The sequence below is a fragment of the Cyclopterus lumpus genome, chromosome 17, assembly GCF_009769545.1.
Source record: "Cyclopterus lumpus isolate fCycLum1 chromosome 17, fCycLum1.pri, whole genome shotgun sequence".
In the NCBI taxonomy this organism is placed as follows: domain Eukaryota; kingdom Metazoa; phylum Chordata; class Actinopteri; order Perciformes; family Cyclopteridae; genus Cyclopterus; species Cyclopterus lumpus.
This window is the reverse complement of record NC_046982.1, coordinates 14,292,865-14,313,650: the sequence shown is the minus strand read 5'-3', so window position 1 is coordinate 14,313,650 and position 20,786 is coordinate 14,292,865. Positions and strand designations below refer to the sequence as shown.

Genomic DNA, 20,786 nt, shown 5'->3' with positions numbered 1-20,786 from the left:
GATTTAGCGAGTGTAAAATAAACAATTCAAACTCATATACTTAAGCACTTTTTGTTAAAGCATGACTGGACACCAATATGTTTCAGATTATTGTTTTTTGTATTGCAAATTGTACAAATTTGTATTACTAAAACATGCCTCTGAATCATCAATTGTAGCTCCACATGTGGATACATTTTGGCACAGGTGTCTCCCATTCATGTTTTTCCTGCTTCCCTCTTGCAGATAGTTTGAGGTTGTATTTCTTCTAGGTTTTGAGACATATCACATATATTTTTAACAACAACATTTGAGATTTGTGAACCGTTTCATTGGACTTACTTTCAGCAAAAGGAATAGTCCCTACAGCGTGTGTTGTGTGGATTATTCAGGGTAAACGGGACGTTGTAGGGTGACTGTGGTTCACTGATGAGCAGGGTCGTCCCTTAGTCAGAGGATCAACGGTTCGATCCCCGGCTCTGCTCACCCATGTCAATGTGTCCTTAGGCAAGACACTTTGCTCCCGTAGCTGTGCCTACGGAGTATGAATGTTAGTTAGTCCTGATGGGCAGGTGGCCCCTTAGCCCCTCCCATCAGTGTATGAATGTGTGTGAATATGTGAATGATGTCATGTAGTGTGGAAGCGCTTTGACTGGTCAGAAGTTTTACAAGTCCATTTACCATTTTGTATTTTTCTTTAAATGTATTTAAATGTCATTGTCAAAGTCACCGTCATTGTATTGGAGGCAAACATCTCTGAGACGGATATCTCAAACCCTTAGCCAACAAAACCAAAGAGGTCTGCACCTCCCATTTGTGGTGTAACGGCAACCATTGACAGCTGTGAGGTAGTTCAATAGCATCACATTGAGCCATTTCATCCTCAATCTTTGCCACATCTCAGGATTATATATATATATAATATTTATATTTATATGGGGAAACCTAACATAGATCTCACCTCATCCTTCTCATCACTAATCATTCCATGTGTCACTCTCACCATCTCTCAGCGCCTTCACTGAGGCCACCACACTGTTTTCTCGCCAATCCACCCTGGAAGACCTGGATGGGATGCCAGAGTGCATTCCCAAAACCAGCGAGCGGGCCAGGCCCAAACTGCGTAAGATGTACAGCTTGGACGTGTCCACTTCGTCAGTGGACAGCTGCAGCAGCTTCATGTCCAGGTGCCTGGTGTCTGCATCATCCATTTACACACGTGTTACTTCTCATTGTCACGGAAATGAAGACGATCCATCACGTCTCCTGACCTCTGTTTTATCAAAAGACTCCTCCAAATGTTTATTTTTTTCATTTTGAAATGGAAGGTTTTCACCCAGTTATAGTGATATGAAAAACAATTTTACAGATCTTGGATTGTTTCTCTTCAGAAATTGTCTGTCTGTAATTTAGGATTGAAACACTTTTCTTGTTTCAGTGATCATTGAGACACACAGCACTTCATACAACAACAACAACAAACACTTTACTTTAATTATTTAGTTGTAAGCAGATATAGGTGTTTATTGTTCAATTTGTCAACAACTGTATCAAAATAAATAGAAAAGTGCACGCCGTAGAGTGCAGATCTCTTCTCTTCTCATCTCTTCCACTGCTGTAGTCAATGATAAACATGATACAACGTGTGGTCATTTAAATATGTTTAAAAAAAATATGAATCACTGCAACCATGCGAAGATCTTGAGTAGTCATAAATGAGCACAAAAATAATAAACTCCAGTCGTGTGCGAGATTAACTGTGGACGGATAGACAAAGAGCACACACAAGTCAGATACATAATATCTTGGAGGTGATGATAGTGAATGACAATATAGTATTGTAAAATACAAAAATGTAATAAAATATGTCTTTATAGGTGATACAAATACTGTTAACTAAAAACACTTTTTTTTAATGTTCTGCTTATAGATGCTTTCCTTTTCAGAAAAAAGAAGGTAGTGGACAGTTTGAAATAGAAAAGGCTTTAATAAATATTGGTTGGTACATTATAGCAATACATATCAGTACACCTGGCACCTGCTGAGGATGTGCAAAAGAGCAGATCTTTTTTATTTATTTATTCTGTGTAAAATTAGGTGTCTATTGTTTTATTTCCATGGGAAGGGATAGACTCGAGCGTAGATTGACACAATCCCTGCTGCTTTTGTCCCCTGCAGTGAAGCGACCCAGTGCGTCACACTCTACTCCAGACAGGGCACCACAGACACCATAGAAGAAGTGGAGGATGAGCACGATCAAGGGGAAGACAAACGGCAGCAGCAGCAGCAGCAGCAGGTTCTCTGGGAATCCCAACAGCTAGATGAGAGTGAGGGGGGCCGAGGGCGGTGGCTGGAGTGATGCCGAACCAAAGGAGAAGAGTGAGGGCCAGGAGGGTGAGGAGGTACCAAAAGACCAGCTCAGAGAAAAGAGAGAAGAGGCTCCCTGGGAATCCTTAGGCCCAGATGAGGGCCCCTCTCTCAGGCTGGAGGAGACAAAGTCTGCCCCTTCTGGCCAGGAGAAATACCTCACCGTTGAGAGTGAGGATGGAGGAGAACAGCAGGACTTCATGCAGGCAGAGGGGCGAGGAGGGCTGCTCTACACTCCCGATACAGATGCTTCTAAAACTTCTGACGCTGACGTGCCTCCCAGTTACAGCAAGGCCGTCAGCTTCGACCGCCTGGAAGTTAGCGATGACGAGAGTGACATGGACAGGAAGAGGCGCATGGTGATGACCTCTGACAGCCGCTCAGACAGCAGGTCAGACATCATGTTGCCCTCTATGACCACTGAGCTGACCGCCAGCGAACTGCTGCTCAACAAGTAAGTCCAACAACTACCAAAACCTGTTCAGCATCTAGTTTGTCCTGTAAGTGTGTGTCTTCCACAGATATTGGTATCGACCTATTCACTTGCTGAGTACTTTCTGAACTGTTTCTGTATTACAGAATATCTAAAACTTTCCATTGTGTTTGTATATATATGTATACATATATATATATATATATGTATATATATATATATATATATATATATATATATATATATATATATATATATATGTATGTATGTCGTTAACCTCCAGTTACACTGCAGTACCTAGCTTTTATTATACTAAAATAAACTGCTGCACATCCCAACAACAACAACAAAAACTAACAGTAATATGAGCCAGAATTGTAGGTCCTCTTCGCTTAGACAATCTGTGATTGAAGAGAAACTGAATATGAGACCTGGCCACAGATATGTTATCATCACCCCCTCCTACATAGGAACAAGACGATTTTTTGTAGTTGTTTGCTCTTTTTTGTCCTGTTGTGTTTCTTTGGATGACTGGTGTCTCTTTATGGCCATTCACACCTTCCATTAAAATGTGTTTTTTTTGCAATTGAATCATGACCACATGTGTAAATGCACCCAAAACGCATGGAGGATGAATTGTTATCCAATCAGCAAATCACCTCTGGGGTGGTCAGAGGCGCATTGTGACCACATTAAAGACAAGTGTAAATGCAATCGCTTTTGAATCCACATACAACAGCTAGGATGCAGGTTGAATCTAGATAAAATCTGGACATGATATAATCTCTGTAGTCTGTGTGTGTCTCTTTGCGGTTGTTCTGCATCTGTTTGTAGTTGTTTTGTATCTTTTTGTTGCCTTTTTGTGTCTCTTTGTGGTCTTTTAAATCTCTTTGTTGTTGTTTGTCTCTTTAAGTTACATTTTATGGGTGAAGTCCAGGGGCACATTCAGTAATCCACCCATGATTGCAGGCATTTTTATGAATCACGAATAACCCAGATAAACACAGATATTCATGTTTCTGTAATCTTTTAGAATTAGAAAATTAACCAAACGACAAATCAATCCATCTCTTTATGTCTGTTCAGGATGTTTTATGATGAGGAGCTGGAGCGGTCGGATAAATTCTATCAAAAACAGCCTCTGATCCTCCAGCTCTGCTACGCCCTCTACAACATGTTGGTGGCCAACTCTGAGATGGTGTGCTACCTGGTCATCATCGTCAACCACATGGTATCGGCCTCCTGCATCACCCTGGTCCTTCCCACCACCATCTTCCTCTGGGCCATGCTGTCAGTTCCCCGGCCCAGCAAGCGCTACTGGATGACTGCCATCGTCTACACTGAGGTACAGTCAGATACGGAGGGACATTTTGTATTGGCCTTAGTGAGAATATGTTGGATATCTCAATTGAGCATAAAGCTTTGGTACGGAGGACTGGACCACCTTGTTTATGCCGGCAGAAAGTTGAGACAAGCTCAGAGAGCTTTACTCTTTACACACTTGACAATAACATCCAACATGTATGAGTAAAAAGATTTATCTGTTTGATTGCAAATATTAATGGACAGATAAAATAAGAAACAGACTATTGCATTGTCGTCTAAGAGTAAGTATTCACTTCTATTATATTTCATTGGAAAACTCCCTGACAGCTTCACTGACACCCGCTTTGTTTCCCCTCCAGGTCACCATCGTCATCAAGTACTTCTTCCAGTTTGGCTTCTTAGACTTAGACCACCACAACAGTGTTGAAAAGAGTAAACCATATTATCCTCACAACATCATTGGAGTGGAGAAGAAGGATAGCTACTTCCACTGCGACCTGGTCCAATTACTGGCTCTCTTCTTCCACAGATCCATTCTGAAGGTTGCTGCACATATATATATATATATATATATATATATATATATATATACACACACATATACACAATGTGTTTAGTCTATGTAATGTATGCTTTCTCTGTCACTTCAGACACAGTTCACATGTGATTGCATCATCTGACTGTATCATGTTTAAATTTAATATGGCACCTTGCACGGCCGTCATGGAGGATTAGCTTTTAGCAACAGGAGCAATTTAGATGAGTGTTCCTGCTGCACAGACATTGAGTCTGAGAACATTTCTCTTCATCTGTTTCTTTCTTTTTTCCCCTTCTTTCTCAACAAATTAAAGAAACTCTTTCCCGGTACCAGACTGCACTCCCTGTACCAAACCCTCAATTCATCTAGGCTTAAAATATGACACAGCCTTTACAAATCCCTGCCTTATTCTTCTTCTTTTCATTTCCAGTGCCACGGCCTTTGGGACGAGGACGACCCCAAAGAAAAGAGAGAGCCCTCTCGTCAGAGCGAGTCGGAGGACGAGGGGAAAGACAAGGGGAGTGAGATGGGGTCTGAACACGCCTCCTCACTGATGAGTGAGGGGAGAGGCTCCACTCACACCTTGAGATCCATGAACTTTGGGACCTCCATTGATTCAGGACATGTCCAGGTGCACTACCCGCAACAGCAGACATACCAGCGTCGGAAGAGCTCCAGCGGAGGTTCGCACATTTCTCACCGATCACTCCACACTTCTGCAAGGTCCAAGAGAGGTGAGAATCATTGTCTATTTTGCAGTAAGCATAACCTCTACTAACAATAACAATCATAACAACAATAAATGGAAAAAATCCTCTGGGCTTGTGTCACAAAGAAACCTGTCTTGTGGTCTAATGTCTTTAGCCTTGGATTAAGTTTCTGTGTTTATGTATCTTAAGCTTCATCAGGGACTCAACGCCTCGTCATGACCTCATTTACAGCTCAAAATGTAAATTGTTTCAACAGGAAGTACGACTTCCCGCAAAGGCAGCTACAGGGACGGCAGTGAGGCCGGCGTCGATCAGAAGACCCGCAAACAGATGATCATGGAGAAGCTGAGGGAGCAGCTCCTCAAAGGAAAAGCTGTCGTCTCAAAGCGGTACAATGAAGCACAGCTGGTTCACAAAAGTAGTTTTTTTTGGTGTCTCCACCGACGGCTGCTTACTGGCCAACAGTCCTCACTGTAATTATACAAGAAAGGTTGTCACTTTGAGTGCGGTGATGAGAATTGTGCTCCGCAAGTATTCTGGACGAATAATGGATAATCCTATCAGAGAGACAGCAGCTAAAACCTTTCAAAGGTCTAAATTTAGACCTTTAATTACAGCATTCCCGTTAGACCAGTTGGTGTAATGTTGGTAAGTGCTGCAACAGACGATCAAAACATGTTACTGTTTTAAATGTAATCACAAGCGGTTTCTGCGATATTACGTCTGCAGCAGTAGTTGAAAAAATATTTATATCTCTTAATAAGACCAGTGGTGTCTGAAAACGTACATGTATTTCTTGGACCCTTTAACCCTGTCCTGGCCAAGATAGGCTGCATTAACGATGCGTTACAAACATCAGACAGAATATGATTTAAAGAATTAAATCATAATTATTGTAATTAAATAACCACAAATAGCATTTCTAATATGATAAGATTTCAATCTAAAAATGTGACCCAGGCTGTTGTGAGCCATGCGGATAACTAAGAATAAACCAAAATCATACATTTGTGAATAATTTACACGTTTATTCACAGGTTTATGGAGATCTACCTTCCCATGAGGCAGTTCTTCTATAACTTGATCCACCCAGAGTACAGCGCAGTCACAGATGTCTATGTGCTGATGTTCCTCGCTGACACAGTCGACTTCATCATCATTGTGTTTGGATTCTGGGCGTTTGGTGTAAGTTTTAGAATCAGGTTTAAAACCATAAATAAAATCACTTCTGACTAAGTTAACATGTATTTTATTCTCTCTAGAAACACTCAGCTGCAGACATCACATCGTCGCTGTCGGAGGATCAGGTGCCGGGACCTTTCTTGGTCATGGTTCTGATCCAGTTTGGGACCATGGTGGTGGACCGGGCTCTCTACCTCAGGAAGTCTGTCACGGGCAAAGTTATCTTCCAGGTCCTCCTGGTCTTTGGCATCCACTTCTGGATGTTCTTTATCCTGCCAGGAGTCACAGACAAGTAAGAGCTCAATCCTCCGTCCTATTGGATACGTTTTGTATTTAATCTCAGGTCAGTAAGTGTCCTGATTAAAGTTTAATATTTTGATGTACTTTGGTGACACTATCCTTAGGTGACACTATCCTTAGTTTCAAATATGGTTTAGTGTCTGTGGTGCATACTTTTTATCAATCTTTTTGTTTGTTTCCCATGTTTGATTCTGAATGGTTTACAGTTGAAAGGAATTTGTTCAGTCCTACTTTTCTTTACAATCACGTTTTATTGTTTGCAAAACCTTAAACAAATCAGAATATTTGAGTCTTTGTGCTGTCTATAAATGAAAAAAAAGATCCAGACTACTTCAATTTTACAAACAATTTTGCTTCTCTTTCCCTCGTAGGCGGTTCCAGGAGAACACAGTCGCTCAAATGTGGTATTTTGTCAAGTGCCTCTACTTCGGGCTGTCGGCTTATCAGATCCGTTGTGGTTATCCCACCCGCGTTTTGGGAAACTTCCTCACCAAAAGCCATAATTATGTCAACCTCTTCCTGTTTCAAGGGTGAGCAAACCGGTCCTGATGTTGCAAGAATGGAAGGAGAACGACAGGATTACACCTGGAGTTTAAAAGATGTGTAAACGAGATATTTATTTAGGATCTTTTGGGAAGGTTATTTTGTATACATGGGTATTCAATTCTTTAATGTCACTTCAAGCAAAAATACTGAACATTTGCTGTTTCCAGCATCTCAAATGTGAATATCTTGTATTTTGGTTGGTGAGTGAGGTAAAACAACCAATTTAAAGACTTCACCATGATCTCTGTACACTTCTGGTGAGCATTGCCAATTTTCTAACATTTATAGAACATGTAAAACAAATCATTAGTTGCAACCCTAGTAAAACCAGGTTTATGTAACTAGTTTGAACTACTTTATATACAGTTTTATATCGAGAGACACCAGAGGGGCTGTGAGATAATTATTGAGAGAAGAAAGAAGAAAAAACATAGTTCTGATAGACACGTCTATTTTAAGAGGGAGCTGTTAACAACTCCTGAAATGTGACCTTGACTACACTGCGTTTTGCAAGAAGTCAGAAGCCATCAAGGTTGTAAACCACTGGTTTAGTCTTTAACAATGTTGTATTTTAAAAGTTTATGTATTAACCATTGTGTTACATCTTATATACTTACCACCACTAGATATGTATGTAAAAATGTTTAGTGGTCACCAACAGCGTTTAGTGCTGTCTAATCATATTACTCTTAAATCATTTTAATTGAGATCATTTACTTTGTTGGTCTCTTAGTGGAGTGCGCATAAACACACACATTTGTTTACTGTTATTGGTACTAAATAATTTTGTCAAAACATATAGCAATGACCAAAACCATGGGTTAATGCCATTGCGTATAATGCCTGTCTTACTCTTTTACAAAATGAACAAATTCCTGAGCATGATCTTCTGAATACAAATACTGAATCAGATTGTATTTCCTTCTCAAATTTGGCCTAAATAACTAAGATGTATCTGTTTGTAGTTTCCGCCTGGTGCCGTTCCTAACAGAGCTGCGAGCCGTGATGGACTGGGTTTGGACTGACACCTCGCTGTCTCTGTCCAGCTGGATCTGCGTGGAGGACATCTATGCTCACATCTTTATCCTCAAATGCTGGAGAGAGTCTGAGAAGGTGTTTATCATCGGGGCCTCAGTGTACTGAAGAAAAGTGGGAATTGATGCTGAAATGTACTTTTGTGTTCTTTTTTTAAATTCAGTTGAGCTGTCACTTTCTACACTGAGCTGTATATAAGTGAACAAGGATATGTTTTTTTCTGTGGTGCCTAATATTCCAAAAAGTGTACTAAAAATATTTATTCTACGACCTCACTCAACCTCCTTTTTTTCTCCATCTAATCCTGGTCCAATTATTTGCCTAATTCTAATGGATTTACAAAAAGTAGTTTTACAAAAAGTAATCTCACTGTCCTTTTATTGCATCCATCTGCAGAGGTATCCCCAGCCGCGAGGCCAGAAGAAGAAGAAGGTGGTGAAGTACGGGATGGGAGGGATGATCATAGTGCTGCTGATCTGTATCGTCTGGTTCCCGCTGCTCTTCATGTCCCTTGTGAAGTCTGTAGCCGGAGCTGTCAACCCACCGCTGGATGTGTCGTTTGAAATCACCCTGGCTGGCTTTCAGGTGTGGTCACAGTTTCTTTTATTGAATCATTTGAGCCAAAACAAGCTATATATCTATATATATTTAAATATGCTTTACTGAGAAACCCTGCCCAGAGCTAAACGCTAAAATCCTTCTCCATTGAAATGAAATCCTGCCTCCTTTGAGAAGTAGATGTAAATAAGTCTGTGATTCATTCTTAGGAACATTTTTATTTTAATGTGTGTCTGGGAAACACAATTACTAAAAACAAACCAACAATGTCCTCTTCTCACAGCCCATCTTCACCATGAGTGCTCAGCAAAAGCAATTGCAGATCGTGACAGCAGATGAATATAAAACTCTTTTGAGCAATTATGACAGCGATGTAAGTATAACAAATATAAAACAAATACAATATGTCAGATGTTGTGTGTGTTGTTTTAGAAGTCGCTTTATTGAAAAATACATCTGGTTTCTGCTCGAGCTCAACACAGTTCTTTACAGGGAATAATTATCCGCTAGATATTTCAATTTAAAATAGTTCTGCTCAGGAGATTTAACGAGACGCTTGTTTTTGTTCTATCAACGGAACAAAAAAGGGTTTTCACATTATCACATCAAGAAAAGCAGCAAATCCTTGAGAAGCTGTACATAAGGGAAGCTCAGAATATTTGCGCGAAAAATCTTGATTGATTTATTGATTATTAAGATAGTTGCCGTTCTGTCAGTAGTCATTTATTCTGCTCAGAGTAAACAAGTAAAAATAAATATTTTGACAAATAAAAAAATAAAGTTTACCTCTGAGGAACATGAAAGTCTAAACCAAACTGAATGTCAATCCACCCGATTGCCGTTGAGATTTTTCATTCTGAACCAAAGTGGGAGACCAACCAGCATTTCCCTGCATAGAGTCACACCGCTATGTGGTTGGATAAGAATTCCCCACATTGCACATTTTAAATAATGTTCCCACTGTGTGATTTTGTTCCGTGGTTAGGACGCCTTGCAGTGGCTGGAGGGCTACTTGGCGGAGGACCTGATCATTGCAGATCTTAAAGGCAACTCCAACTCTCTGTGGACTATTAGTCCACCCAGCAGATCCAACCTAATAGACATGTTGGGGACTGAGGAGGAATTCCCCATCACTGTGTCCTGGTTCGTGCAAAGGTACACCTCCCTCACGTTGTCCATTCACCAGGTCTGCATGTATGTCACTATGTGACAAGAAAGTGGATGAATTATGATTTATAGTCAGAGATAATCCCAAAGTACAACAAAAAAGGGCAAACATTTATTTACTCTCGCTTGAGTGTGTTGTGGCTTGATGTCTTTCTTCTAGATCGATGCTGACTAATCTTTTAACCTGATGCTGTATGAACTTGTATCTATGTCCTATCTGACTGCTCAGTGAGATGCCACAGGATACTCACGCGCAGGACCTCAGTGATCAAACACCCACAGGACACACAGCGTTTGGATCAGAGTTCAATTCACCTAGATTTATTTGTAACAAACATATTACAAATAACTCGAGTTGGGTCCGGTTATAAAGACCACCACCTCCTTCCACATGTGTCTTTCCCAACCCGCGAACAAACACAATAGACATATAATTTATAACATCACACTCAATGCAGGTGCAGCCTCCGTCCACTCCCACCCGGTCCTTCTCTTATCGTTATTTTGTCTGAGCCTCCCAGACCTTGTTCTACAGCCTTCTTTCTACCGGTTAACACTGGAACAGCACATGGTCCCTGTGACTAGCTACGTCTGGTGTTCTTGTAACTCATGTCTGGGAGATGGATGTGTGTGCGCTGTATGTGATCTTTGCAGTTGCAATTTAAGCCTAATATAAAACTATGCACAAGTATAACACACTTTCCTCTATATGTTGTGGTAGCATACGATACAACACATTTTCCTTCCACATTTGCAAAGAGCTAAAAAGATCTGACCAAGATTGTTCTTATTGCGGTGGCGGTGATTCACAGAGACACCTTTGTAATGTATTTGACAGTGTTGTACACGGCAAGGCTGCAGATAGCTCACATCCACCCGTCTCGAGTCCTGGGCGTCTTCCCTCAATTAACAGCCAGCTGGAAGATTTATCAAAAAGTGTTTTATTCCCTATGCCATAGAGGCATTAAACACAGAATGACAACACCAGGAAACACTTATTTTATCAAATGTGCTCTCTTTTATTATTATTACTATTTTTTTCCCTTTTGCACTTTTGTATATTATATATATACTGTATCTTTTAATATTTGAATGGTATGTTGTGTTATGTGTATTGTATGCACCGTTCTATCTTATCTAATCCAAATAATCAATTCATATTTTTGCATAAAAAAAGGTACGCTTACAAGCAGCTGCAGTTACATGAGGTGATATCTCCTTCAAATGAATTACGCGTATTGTTTCCCTCCTTGTGGTCTCAGAAACCTCACTTTTGGTGCCAAGGCTGAAATCGCGTCAGGAAAACGGGTGACAAATCTAAACAATGTTACAAAGCAGCAGCTCGCAGCGCTGCTGAATGGGAAAGGAGGCCAATCACATGTGTGAGTCCATCACCGGCTCTTCTTTGCACTTTTCCACTGTGATGTGATAATCAGGATCTAAATTATCGTGTCCGTCACAGACGAGATTCTTTCCTTCTTTTCATGTAATAAAGTGTGTTTTGCTGCAATAACAGCCTTTCTTCCTCTGCAGGGTGCTTGAAGATATCTTTCCTTGTTTTATTCGAGCTCCCAGTGACTCAGATGCCAAGTCTGTTGATCATCTTTATAAAGGTGAACATCACCATTTTTATCAATGTATAGATTGGACTTTTTTGCAAAGTTGTCACTTGATTTGATGACAGCAAAGGGATTTTAAGAGCTTTAATGGGAACATTTCACTTTTCATACTTTTGTAATAATATAAAGTGCTGAATCGTCTTTGTACATGTATGTAATGCCAGTACGTTTAGAGTAGGAGTATAAAAAATGCCCAGTATTAGACAGGAATTAATGTCTCTAAAGAAAAACCTTTCCCATAATTATAATCTAATATTTTTTAATATCACATAAAAATTCAATACACAGCGACTTTGAAAAGAATATGGATAAATAAGGATACATAATGCTTGTTAGTAAAGTAGAAATATGACATTACTGATATATTTAAATGTTCAATTTCTCAGAAGTTCTTATTTATTTTGAATTTTTCTCTTGTTAAGTTTTCCTGTTTTTTGTTATGTGTTCTATTTTTTTTAAACCAACAAAACATTGTTTGCATTTTTAGAAATTCTGATTAAATAACATGATTGTATTTCTCATCTTTGTAGATAAAAAGATGTTGGACATAACCTTGACCTTGGAGAGAGATTCGGATGTCAAGGATCAGGTCCAGGAATGGTGGATTGTCAACCAGACGAAACAGGGCCCGTTAAAAAATAAGGAAATCAAAACAGGCTTGGAGCTCTACGTATTTAGCGACAAAGTCAGCCCGCCCAGTTTGGGCTTTCTGGCGGGATATGGGTATGTGGCGATATCAAAATAGAGAGAATGGTTTGTCCTGCTTTGGCGCTTCAATGAAATGTCTGCGTTTACATTCGAGAAACATTTAAAATGTTAGACATGTTAGACTCAAAGCTGTACACACAGTGAGCATATCAGGGTCTGGTTTTTATTCACCTTATTCGCATGGTGATTTTAACTTGTTAATAGAAACAAAAGAAAACAGTGATTCCTAACCAAGGGTTTTCTTGGCTGATTTTTTCTTCTTTTTTTAAGTCTGACCTGCCTATTCAGATTTTCTTTTTTCCTAAAAATTATAATTGACAGCATACACAAACATGTATGTCCCTTTTCTCGAGTGTGTGTGTGTGTGTGTGTGTTTGTGTGTGTGTGTGTGTGTGTGTGTGTGTGTGTGTGTGTGTGTGTGTGTGTGAGGGGGGGGGGGGGGGGGGGGGGGGGGGGGGGGGGGGGGGGGGGGGGGGGGGGGGGGGGGATTCAAAATGAACTGGGACCAGACATGGGACTATAAATTCATAATAAAACGGTTAGATTCACAAAATAACCTCAACCTATGTGACGGGACCGCGATACAGAAGAGGATGTTGTCTTATTCCCATTCTCTGTTTCCTCTCTAGGATCATGGGCCTGTATGCCTCTGTGGTTCTGGTCATAGGCAAGTTTGTGCGCGAGTTTTTCAGCGGCATCTCCCACACCATCATGTTCGAGGAGCTGCCAACGTGGACCGCATCCACAAACTGTGCACGGACATTTCCTGGTCCGAGAGACGGGCGAGCTGGACCTGGAAGAGGACATGTACGCCAAACTTATCTTCCTCTACCGCTCTCCAGAGACTATGATCAAGTGGACCAGAGAGAAAACTCAGTAACACGTCGAGGAGACGTAGACTAAAGAAGGTCGGAGCTCATTCGGAAGTGATCGCTCGGATGGTGCGAGCAGCTATTTCAGCAGCGTTTCATCTGCTGAGGGGGCACAAAGTCCGCTGAGGATCGACTCTGTCCTGTTCCACAGAGCTCTGATGGCAGAGATACAGCACTAGCGCCACACTTGAGTTATAAACTGGTATTTTCTACTATTAACTGACGAAAAAACAACTATTGCAGTCATATTATGAACAATTAAGAACAGATTTGCTGTATTTATCTTGCGAAACCTGGCTCAGTTTGGCATCCAGTGGATAAAACAAGCAGCTGGCGTCCAGTCGGAGACGGAGAAATCTTTATGGACAATTCTCTTAAGTTATTTAAAGTCGTATCTCTAACATAAAGGTATGTTTGTAAACACAAATGCCCAGAACCCTCATCGCTCTTCATGCCTGTCTCTAACATTTTCAAAGTCGCATGACAGGCGGAGAGAAACTGTCTGCAACGTTTATCTTTAAGGGCTTCCCATCAACAAATAAGTGCACAATAATGACCACATGAGCACAATCTCATATTGTCTCCCAACTGGAACACTTGGACTGCAATATCGAGCTCTCACTCCTCCCAGGTTTTTGAAAAATGTGCGCCGAGGGAAAACGCCAAGAAACTTGAACATAAAGACCACTTTCTTTGTGTGTAAAGGTCAGAGGTCACATGGGAGCCTCATGTGAGACACAACGCAGAATACATTATCAGACAATCTTTACTTGCCTTATTTTGTTTTGTATGAGGAGAACTGTTATCGACTACATGCATATCTTTCTCAGGAAGAGCTCTTTTCACAGATATATTTATTGTATGAGTTATATGTTACAATATGTAGGCTTTGATGGATCTAAAAGAATTGAAAGATGAGAACTATTTAAATGGCATGCATTTTATTGTGGATATTGTTTATAGGGACTGACACTGAGTATGTTTACTGCACAAGGAAACGATTTAAGGCTGAATTACAAAGTCAATTTAACGCTGTGGACTGTTTTCCTCGTAATTGCCAATAATCCATGTTCGGAGTCATCTACAGGTTGGCAAGAGTCGAGACCAGCAGAGGTCTATTTTTGAATCAGGGTAACATGCATTAGGTGGTAGATTCTTGCACATCACTTGAGAACCTTCTTGCTGTTTTTAACATTCATACTTATGAACACTGTGGCGCGTTGTGTGCATTCAGTCGTCAAAGTAGAAACGAGCAGACACAAAAACAGATTCCTCACACGAAGGGCTGAAACACGAAGCCCTTTGGTCCGAGCTATGCATTAGAGGACATTGTAGCATGATAGAAAAAACTTCATTATTGCCATGACTAATTTTAATTACATGTACATACAAGTTTAAGGGGGACAGGTCACGGTGGAATGAAATGTGAAATTGTACCTGTATGTTTAAGGTGATGTGGTATGATAGAGGTCCAGAGATTTGCAAATAAAACATCTGGAAAGGTTGTTGAGTTTTGCATTCAGCTGTTTGCTTGTGGGGAAGGGTTGTTTTACCCTCTCAATCAACTGATCCCGCCCCCAAATGGAAAACAAAATGTAAGTATATGGTATGTGGTTTAAGAGTGTGGAATGGATCGCATTGTATACATTGAGTTTTTGAAAATTAGTGATCATATTTTTGCTCCATCTCAGTGAGTTCCCATACTTTTCGAATCCAAAATACATTGCCCAAACGCATTTTGGATTAAACGCTGTACACGTGTCTTTAAGCGACACACATTTTTATTTTCACCAAAGGCAGCGTTTATGGACACTCAAATGCATTTTTTGATCTTGCTAATGCACAGATGCCTCACGGATAATATGAGCATTACAAAAGTAGCATGGATGAGTGTGTGTGTGCGCTTTAACAGGGAGAGAGCATCAAAGACAAATCGGTCTACAAAGTCATTACATGTCTGTCAGAGGCCATTTTGGTGTAGACATCTGCAGCCGCTGTTAGTCTGGTAAATCTGTCGGCTAACTTGTTTTAAGAAAATGCAGAGACCATCAAATGCCACACGATGGAAATGTTTATTGATCCATGTGCAAAGTTTGGCGATATGCTTTTGAAGAATATAGAAGTAGTGGGCAACAACAGCACAAATAAAAAAATGTAAACAGTCCCTTTATCACCTTTTTAGTTATATAGTATCAGAATAATTTTAATTGGCATGTAAATTGTGTCCTTAATAGTGAGCAATAAGCTAAATCACAATTACACAAAATCATTGGAGAAAAAGTATTGAAAGCATCACATTTTCACATTTTAGTCCATTAAATTCGAGGATTGTGGAAATTGGAAATAAAGACAAAGCCATGATTATTTGGAAGAGAACACACACACACACCAGTGTGAAATGGCCAACAAGCTGCACCATCAGGAACTGTACTGTTATTTAAATTGTCTTCAATAACTTCAATAAGCACTAATGCTGAAGAGTCAATCATTTTTAACCTTATTCGCAAATCTTTGATTTACTATTATTATTTTATTATTGCAAACATGCATTAACAAACCGATTTGCATATTGTTCCAGTAACATTTTCAACAGGCTACGGCCATGAATACTGAATAATTTAACTGTACAAATAAACACCTATACACTGATCAACTCAGAGCATTTCTGATTTTAATATACCTATAGTAATCTGAAGACTCACAAACAATAAGAGCAAAATGTACAGCTTCAGAGACGGGAAATAATTGAACATTTACATACAACATGTTTCATACATTACACGAGGATCCACCTCAAAGAAACAATTTTAAAAGCTGCTTATACTTTGGTCGACCCTTCTGCAGCAGCAACTTTTTTTTTTTTTGTATTTGCTTTTTCTTGTTTCTTGTTTCTTGCACAATAAAGATTAAACAGCCACACACCTGGGCCTCAGAGCTGAAAGGATTTTTCAAGGTTTTTAACTCTTACACAGAGGGTGTAGTGAAGGAGCAGCTGATGAGTCGGCCCTCTGGAGGCTGAAGGCTAACACAGCCCTCCCTCATAATCATCCTCATCCTCAGCGGCAGCTGGCGCACCACCAGCACCGCCTTGTGGAGCAACAGCAGCCTTCTTCTTCTTTGCTCCTCCTCCAGGTACCCTCAAGGAAATGGCTAGCTTAGCATACTGCGAGACATCAGGGAATAAAGTCATCAGATTTTAAAGACACTGAAAACACATTTTCTCGATAAGCTTCTTACTATATTTGCCGTACATTTTCTGCAACAGTTAGAACAGTTTTGGTTATTACATATGAAACATTTCTGCATTTCTGTTTGTGCTTTTGACAGTGTTTTTTAAAAAAAAGGACACGGTTCTACAGGAAAAAGGGGATGTTGTAATGTTGCACACAAGTCCAGTTAAGCAACATTTGAATACAAAATGTGATGATTTTATCATGAAACCACATGCAAAACGTCCTCATGAAGCAAATTAGATTTGTTTTTTGAGTGTTAAACCTATAAAATAACTTGGATTTGTTGAAATGGGATTGTAAGAGATACTTATTCTAAGTCACTGCCATCTACAGCAGTTTGCTGTCAATACACCCCTATATCTATCTATGTGTGTGTGTGTGTGTGTGTGTGTGTGTGTGTGTGTGTGTGTGTGTCTCAACAGTACTCACGTCATTGTCCATGTACTTCAGTAAAGGTGAGCTGCACACACGGTGGACCTGGTCCTCGTCTTGCTCGTCGTAGCCCTGCAGTAGCGTTTCCATGGCAATGGAATCTTCGCTTCCACTGTACCCAGGCAGGCTAGTGAGACCAAGCAGGACTTCATGTAATGATCCTCAGTTTTTAGAGGCAGAAGTGTTACACCGTAAACGTGAGGTAATGACAAAGGTAAGCAAACTCCCAAGAGAGCCTTTGCATCAACTTTTGACTGTGAAGCAGCAACGTTTCCTGTTTGACTAAAGGAAATCAGCTGTCAGCTGGTAGAGTTTTAATGCCAGGCACAAGGAAACTGTCTCCTTGTAGTTCCAGCAGGCCACAGATTACAGACAGAATGTGATAAAAAAAAAAAAATCAAACCTGTAACTTTCTCTGACACATTTATCAGCTGCTACATAGTCCCCTCTATGAAGATGAACCAGTACTTGAGCAGTTGTTTTCTAAAGAATGAAAAGCATAGACCAACATGTATGATTAATATGAACTGAATAAATATTTTGATTTAATTTGTTAATTTTTTCCATTTTACGATTATTAAAAATACCCTTATAATGAATTTATCCTACGAACAACTACGACCACAAAAGTCCATAAGCATCCAAAAACTCATAAGTGCGATACTATTGCATAACACCACAACATTGAGTAACTAGTAATGTATTTCTAGCAGACTGTGGTAATATTCTATGAATGATTAAGGTGCATAGATAATTTAAAGACATCAACAACCCACCTTGAAGCACATGGGGAAGTTCTCAATCTCTTTGTACATGTTCTTCTCTTTCTGCAGAGCGACTGTTGCTTCATCCAACCTGGTGAGAAAGAAGCGAACCCAGTGAGGAATGATGAAAAGCAGGTCCTGCAGTTTAACTTTATTTAAAAAGACACAGGTAAAATGTTTGGGGCTGTTGTTTCAAATTTTACACATTAGCAGGTGAATATATTAAATATTTGAAACTATATTATTATTATTATATATGGGAGAGATCCAAGTGAGGTTTCTGAATAAAAGTTATCTTTCAAATTGCTCCATAGCTTTCTACATCAGCATTTGCTGAAACCAGACAGCTACAACTGATCCTGTGTTTTATAAAAAAAACACCATCTACAGTAGAAAGTACAGTATGTCCCCTCCCCTTATTTTCATTTCCTTTACCTTCTTAACCTGACCAGGAGTCTAGAGGCTTTCCCCAGCAGTTCAACTGCCTGGCGCAGGCGGTCCTCATTCTGAAGAGAGAAAACATGGATGTTTATAAGCGGAAATCGTTTTAAAATCACAATCGGTATCAATTGAATAATGCCATCAGGTTTTATCGAAGGCTCAATTTCACCTCAAACACGCCAGCTGCCTTCTGATACAGGTCCACAGCTTTCTCCAGGTTTAACGGCTCTATCAGTCTGGTGAATAATAAAACAAATAGTGTTTAGATCAAAGGAAAAGTCTCAATATTTGATTATAATAACATTATAATCTGGCATTGAATCAGTATCCTGTTTTTTTGGAATTTCATCAGAACAAAAAAGTTCAGTGTCACATAATAATAAGACTGAAATCTAACGGTTGAGGAATTAAGGTATGGTCAACTTTCTTAAATGTCGAAAATGAGGTGATACGCTTACTTTCCAGCCCGATCCAGAGCCATGGCAGCCGTGTCAGGAGTCCCATTCTCCATGTACATCATACAGGCTTTCTCTATGTACTGGATAGCCTCTGGCATCTTCTTTTGTTCCTGTTGCAATGCAAACACAATCAAATTATAATTCGCTGCTGCATACGCTTTACCTACATATACCTGTTATTAAGGTCAATAATATATATTCACTCACCTTCAGCATCATACCAGCCTGTTCAATAGCCCTGAGTGAAGAAATAGAGTTTGAATAAATCAAGTGTTTTTTTTAAAGTTTACTGCTGACTGATAGCGTGGTGGAACACAATATACTTACTTTGCAGCATGGAACAGCCTGTGGGACAAGTTAAGGAAACAACAAACACAGATAGAAAACAAACAGCAGTCTAGTGTCATGTAACTGTGGACCGAGGACAGAAAGAATACGTCTTGTTTTCCGTGTGATATTCAGCCTCCTTCAGGTAAGCATCTTTTGCTTGGTCAAACTGCTTCGCATTCTTGAAGCACACAGCTAAAATAAAAAGGACACAGACCGTTTGCGATAAATATGTGGGATATTTGTTAAATGAGGACTTCATATTTAGGGAATACACGAACATTTGAATTACCTGCTTTGGCGTATTCTGACGCAGCACTGTCAAAATCCGGCTTCCACTTAGTCAGACCTGTCTTTAAGCTACAAACACATGATGATGAGCAAATTATAAACACCTGAAGCAACGCAGAATTAGCTGCAATATCTGTGTATTATAAATTACCGAAGAGGACAATATTGTGGCTCATTTGTTGTTTATTACATCCACCTGTAGTGAAGTGACGATGCACAAATACTGTCCATTTATGTCGCATAACCCCCGGTGAAAACACCACAGTGGCCTTTGCGTTACAGCGAGCTAGCATCAATAGTAAAACAAACTGACGTTTCCTGGTGAGGAAAGAGACGACATTATGTATCGGAACTCACCATTTTTCAGCTTTCGCTATGTGCTCATGAGCTTCGTTTATCTTCTGAGCAGCCATACTGTTAGTTAACTCGATGGGGTACAATTTGTTACCGATATTTTACAATGAATGTTGCTTCGTCGATGATGTTTGGATTACCAAGATACTCTTCTTCGGGCGCAACGTCATCCAATGTCGCAGGCTACGGGTGCCGCCGAGTACAAAAAACACCAGTAACGCGACACTGCGTGTTGGGATTTGTGTTTTTTGGGGTATATATAAATATTTATATATGTATTATATTTATATATAGATATATAGATACATATACTGTATGTATTATATATATACAAGTGTGCTAAGATAATGTGTAGACCATTTCTCTCTCTTGCAACAAAATATACTTATATATATTATACTCGGTTATAGTTAGTGATTAATTAATGTGCATTAATACATTAATGTTGGAGCTTGTATAGGTGGAGCTAATTTTGAACTACTTTATATACAGCTGGATAGCAGAAATATACAGAAAGATGAACAATATTGAAAGTAGTATTTATTGTATGTATGTATGTATGTATGTATGTATGTATACATACATACATAAATACATACTGCTGAAAGCTGAACACGTCAGGGAACAAAAAATAAATAAAAAATGTTGAAGGTGAAGGTTAATGACATTGGCATTCCTACATCACAGTTTAATTTCATGATATATATACACTATATTTATATAGTATATATATATCGAAATATATATACATATATTTAATGTATATATATATATATATGTATATATACATATATACATATATCAAAAGTTACGTATGTAACTACGGTTCTATGAATCCTGGATGACTAAAGCACCGCCTCTGGTGGTCAGGAAGGATGAAATAGAAATACATATATATATATATATATTATATATATATATATATATATATATATATATATATATATATGTATATATATATATATATGTATACACAGTTGAGTATATTGATATGTTGTTTATTATCTAGATATGTTTATTGTATACAGTTAAGTATGTAGACTTATACAGAATTGCTATGTCTACAAGCAGATGTTAAATATCAGATGTATTTTTATTTGCGTTGGGAATGGGGGGACTTCAGTTGACTATGACCTTTGCACCTGG

The 20,786-nt window shown here is 39.4% G+C and overlaps 2 protein-coding genes across 2 annotated transcripts in view; one reads left to right on the top strand and one right to left on the bottom strand.

Annotated features, from left to right (window-relative positions):
- The window catches only part of LOC117747063 (piezo-type mechanosensitive ion channel component 2), a 74,275-nt gene extending 59,467 nt beyond the window's left edge, over positions 1-14,808 (top strand). The window contains 20 exon segments of the mRNA XM_034556459.1: positions 993-1,166; positions 2,158-2,311; positions 2,313-2,800; positions 3,866-4,124; positions 4,465-4,647; positions 5,074-5,377; positions 5,610-5,742; positions 6,391-6,538; positions 6,616-6,827; positions 7,207-7,365; positions 8,347-8,494; positions 8,813-9,001; positions 9,258-9,347; positions 9,960-10,129; positions 11,404-11,523; positions 11,675-11,754; positions 12,291-12,483; positions 13,098-13,195; positions 13,198-13,227; positions 13,230-14,808. Coding sequence (XP_034412350.1) covers positions 993-1,166; positions 2,158-2,311; positions 2,313-2,800; positions 3,866-4,124; positions 4,465-4,647; positions 5,074-5,377; positions 5,610-5,742; positions 6,391-6,538; positions 6,616-6,827; positions 7,207-7,365; positions 8,347-8,494; positions 8,813-9,001; positions 9,258-9,347; positions 9,960-10,129; positions 11,404-11,523; positions 11,675-11,754; positions 12,291-12,483; positions 13,098-13,195; positions 13,198-13,227; positions 13,230-13,348 — 3,451 coding nt within the window. The 3' untranslated portion in view covers positions 13,349-14,808.
- A 585-nt stretch (positions 14,809-15,393) lies between these two features.
- napgb (N-ethylmaleimide-sensitive factor attachment protein, gamma b) lies at positions 15,394-19,849 on the bottom strand. Its single transcript, XM_034556355.1, has 12 exons — positions 19,644-19,849; positions 19,288-19,355; positions 19,106-19,190; positions 18,996-19,013; positions 18,876-18,906; positions 18,669-18,778; positions 18,380-18,446; positions 18,205-18,275; positions 17,782-17,860; positions 17,409-17,488; positions 17,003-17,132; positions 15,394-16,503 (listed from the first exon to the last, which is right to left on the bottom strand). The coding sequence occupies exons 1-12, from the start codon at positions 19,697-19,699 to the stop codon at positions 16,363-16,365; spliced, it is 936 nt and encodes a 311-aa protein (XP_034412246.1). The 5' UTR covers positions 19,700-19,849; the 3' UTR covers positions 15,394-16,362.
- Between the last annotated feature and the right edge of the window lie 937 nt (positions 19,850-20,786).

What these genes read in the sequence shown, in the direction of transcription:
- napgb (XM_034556355.1), bottom strand. Translation starts at nt 19,699, where the DNA reads ATGGCTGCTCAGAAGATAAACGAAGCTCATGAGCACATAGCGAAAGCT. An exon ending in ATAGCGAAAGCTGAAAAATG is followed by an intron (nt 19,356 to 19,643) that starts GTGAGTTCCGAT and finishes ATGTGTTTGTAG; the next exon opens with CTTAAAGACAGGTCTGACTA. An exon ending in AGGCAGCTGGCGTGTTTGAG is followed by an intron (nt 18,276 to 18,379) that starts GTGAAATTGAGC and finishes TTCTCTCTTCAG; the next exon opens with AATGAGGACCGCCTGCGCCA.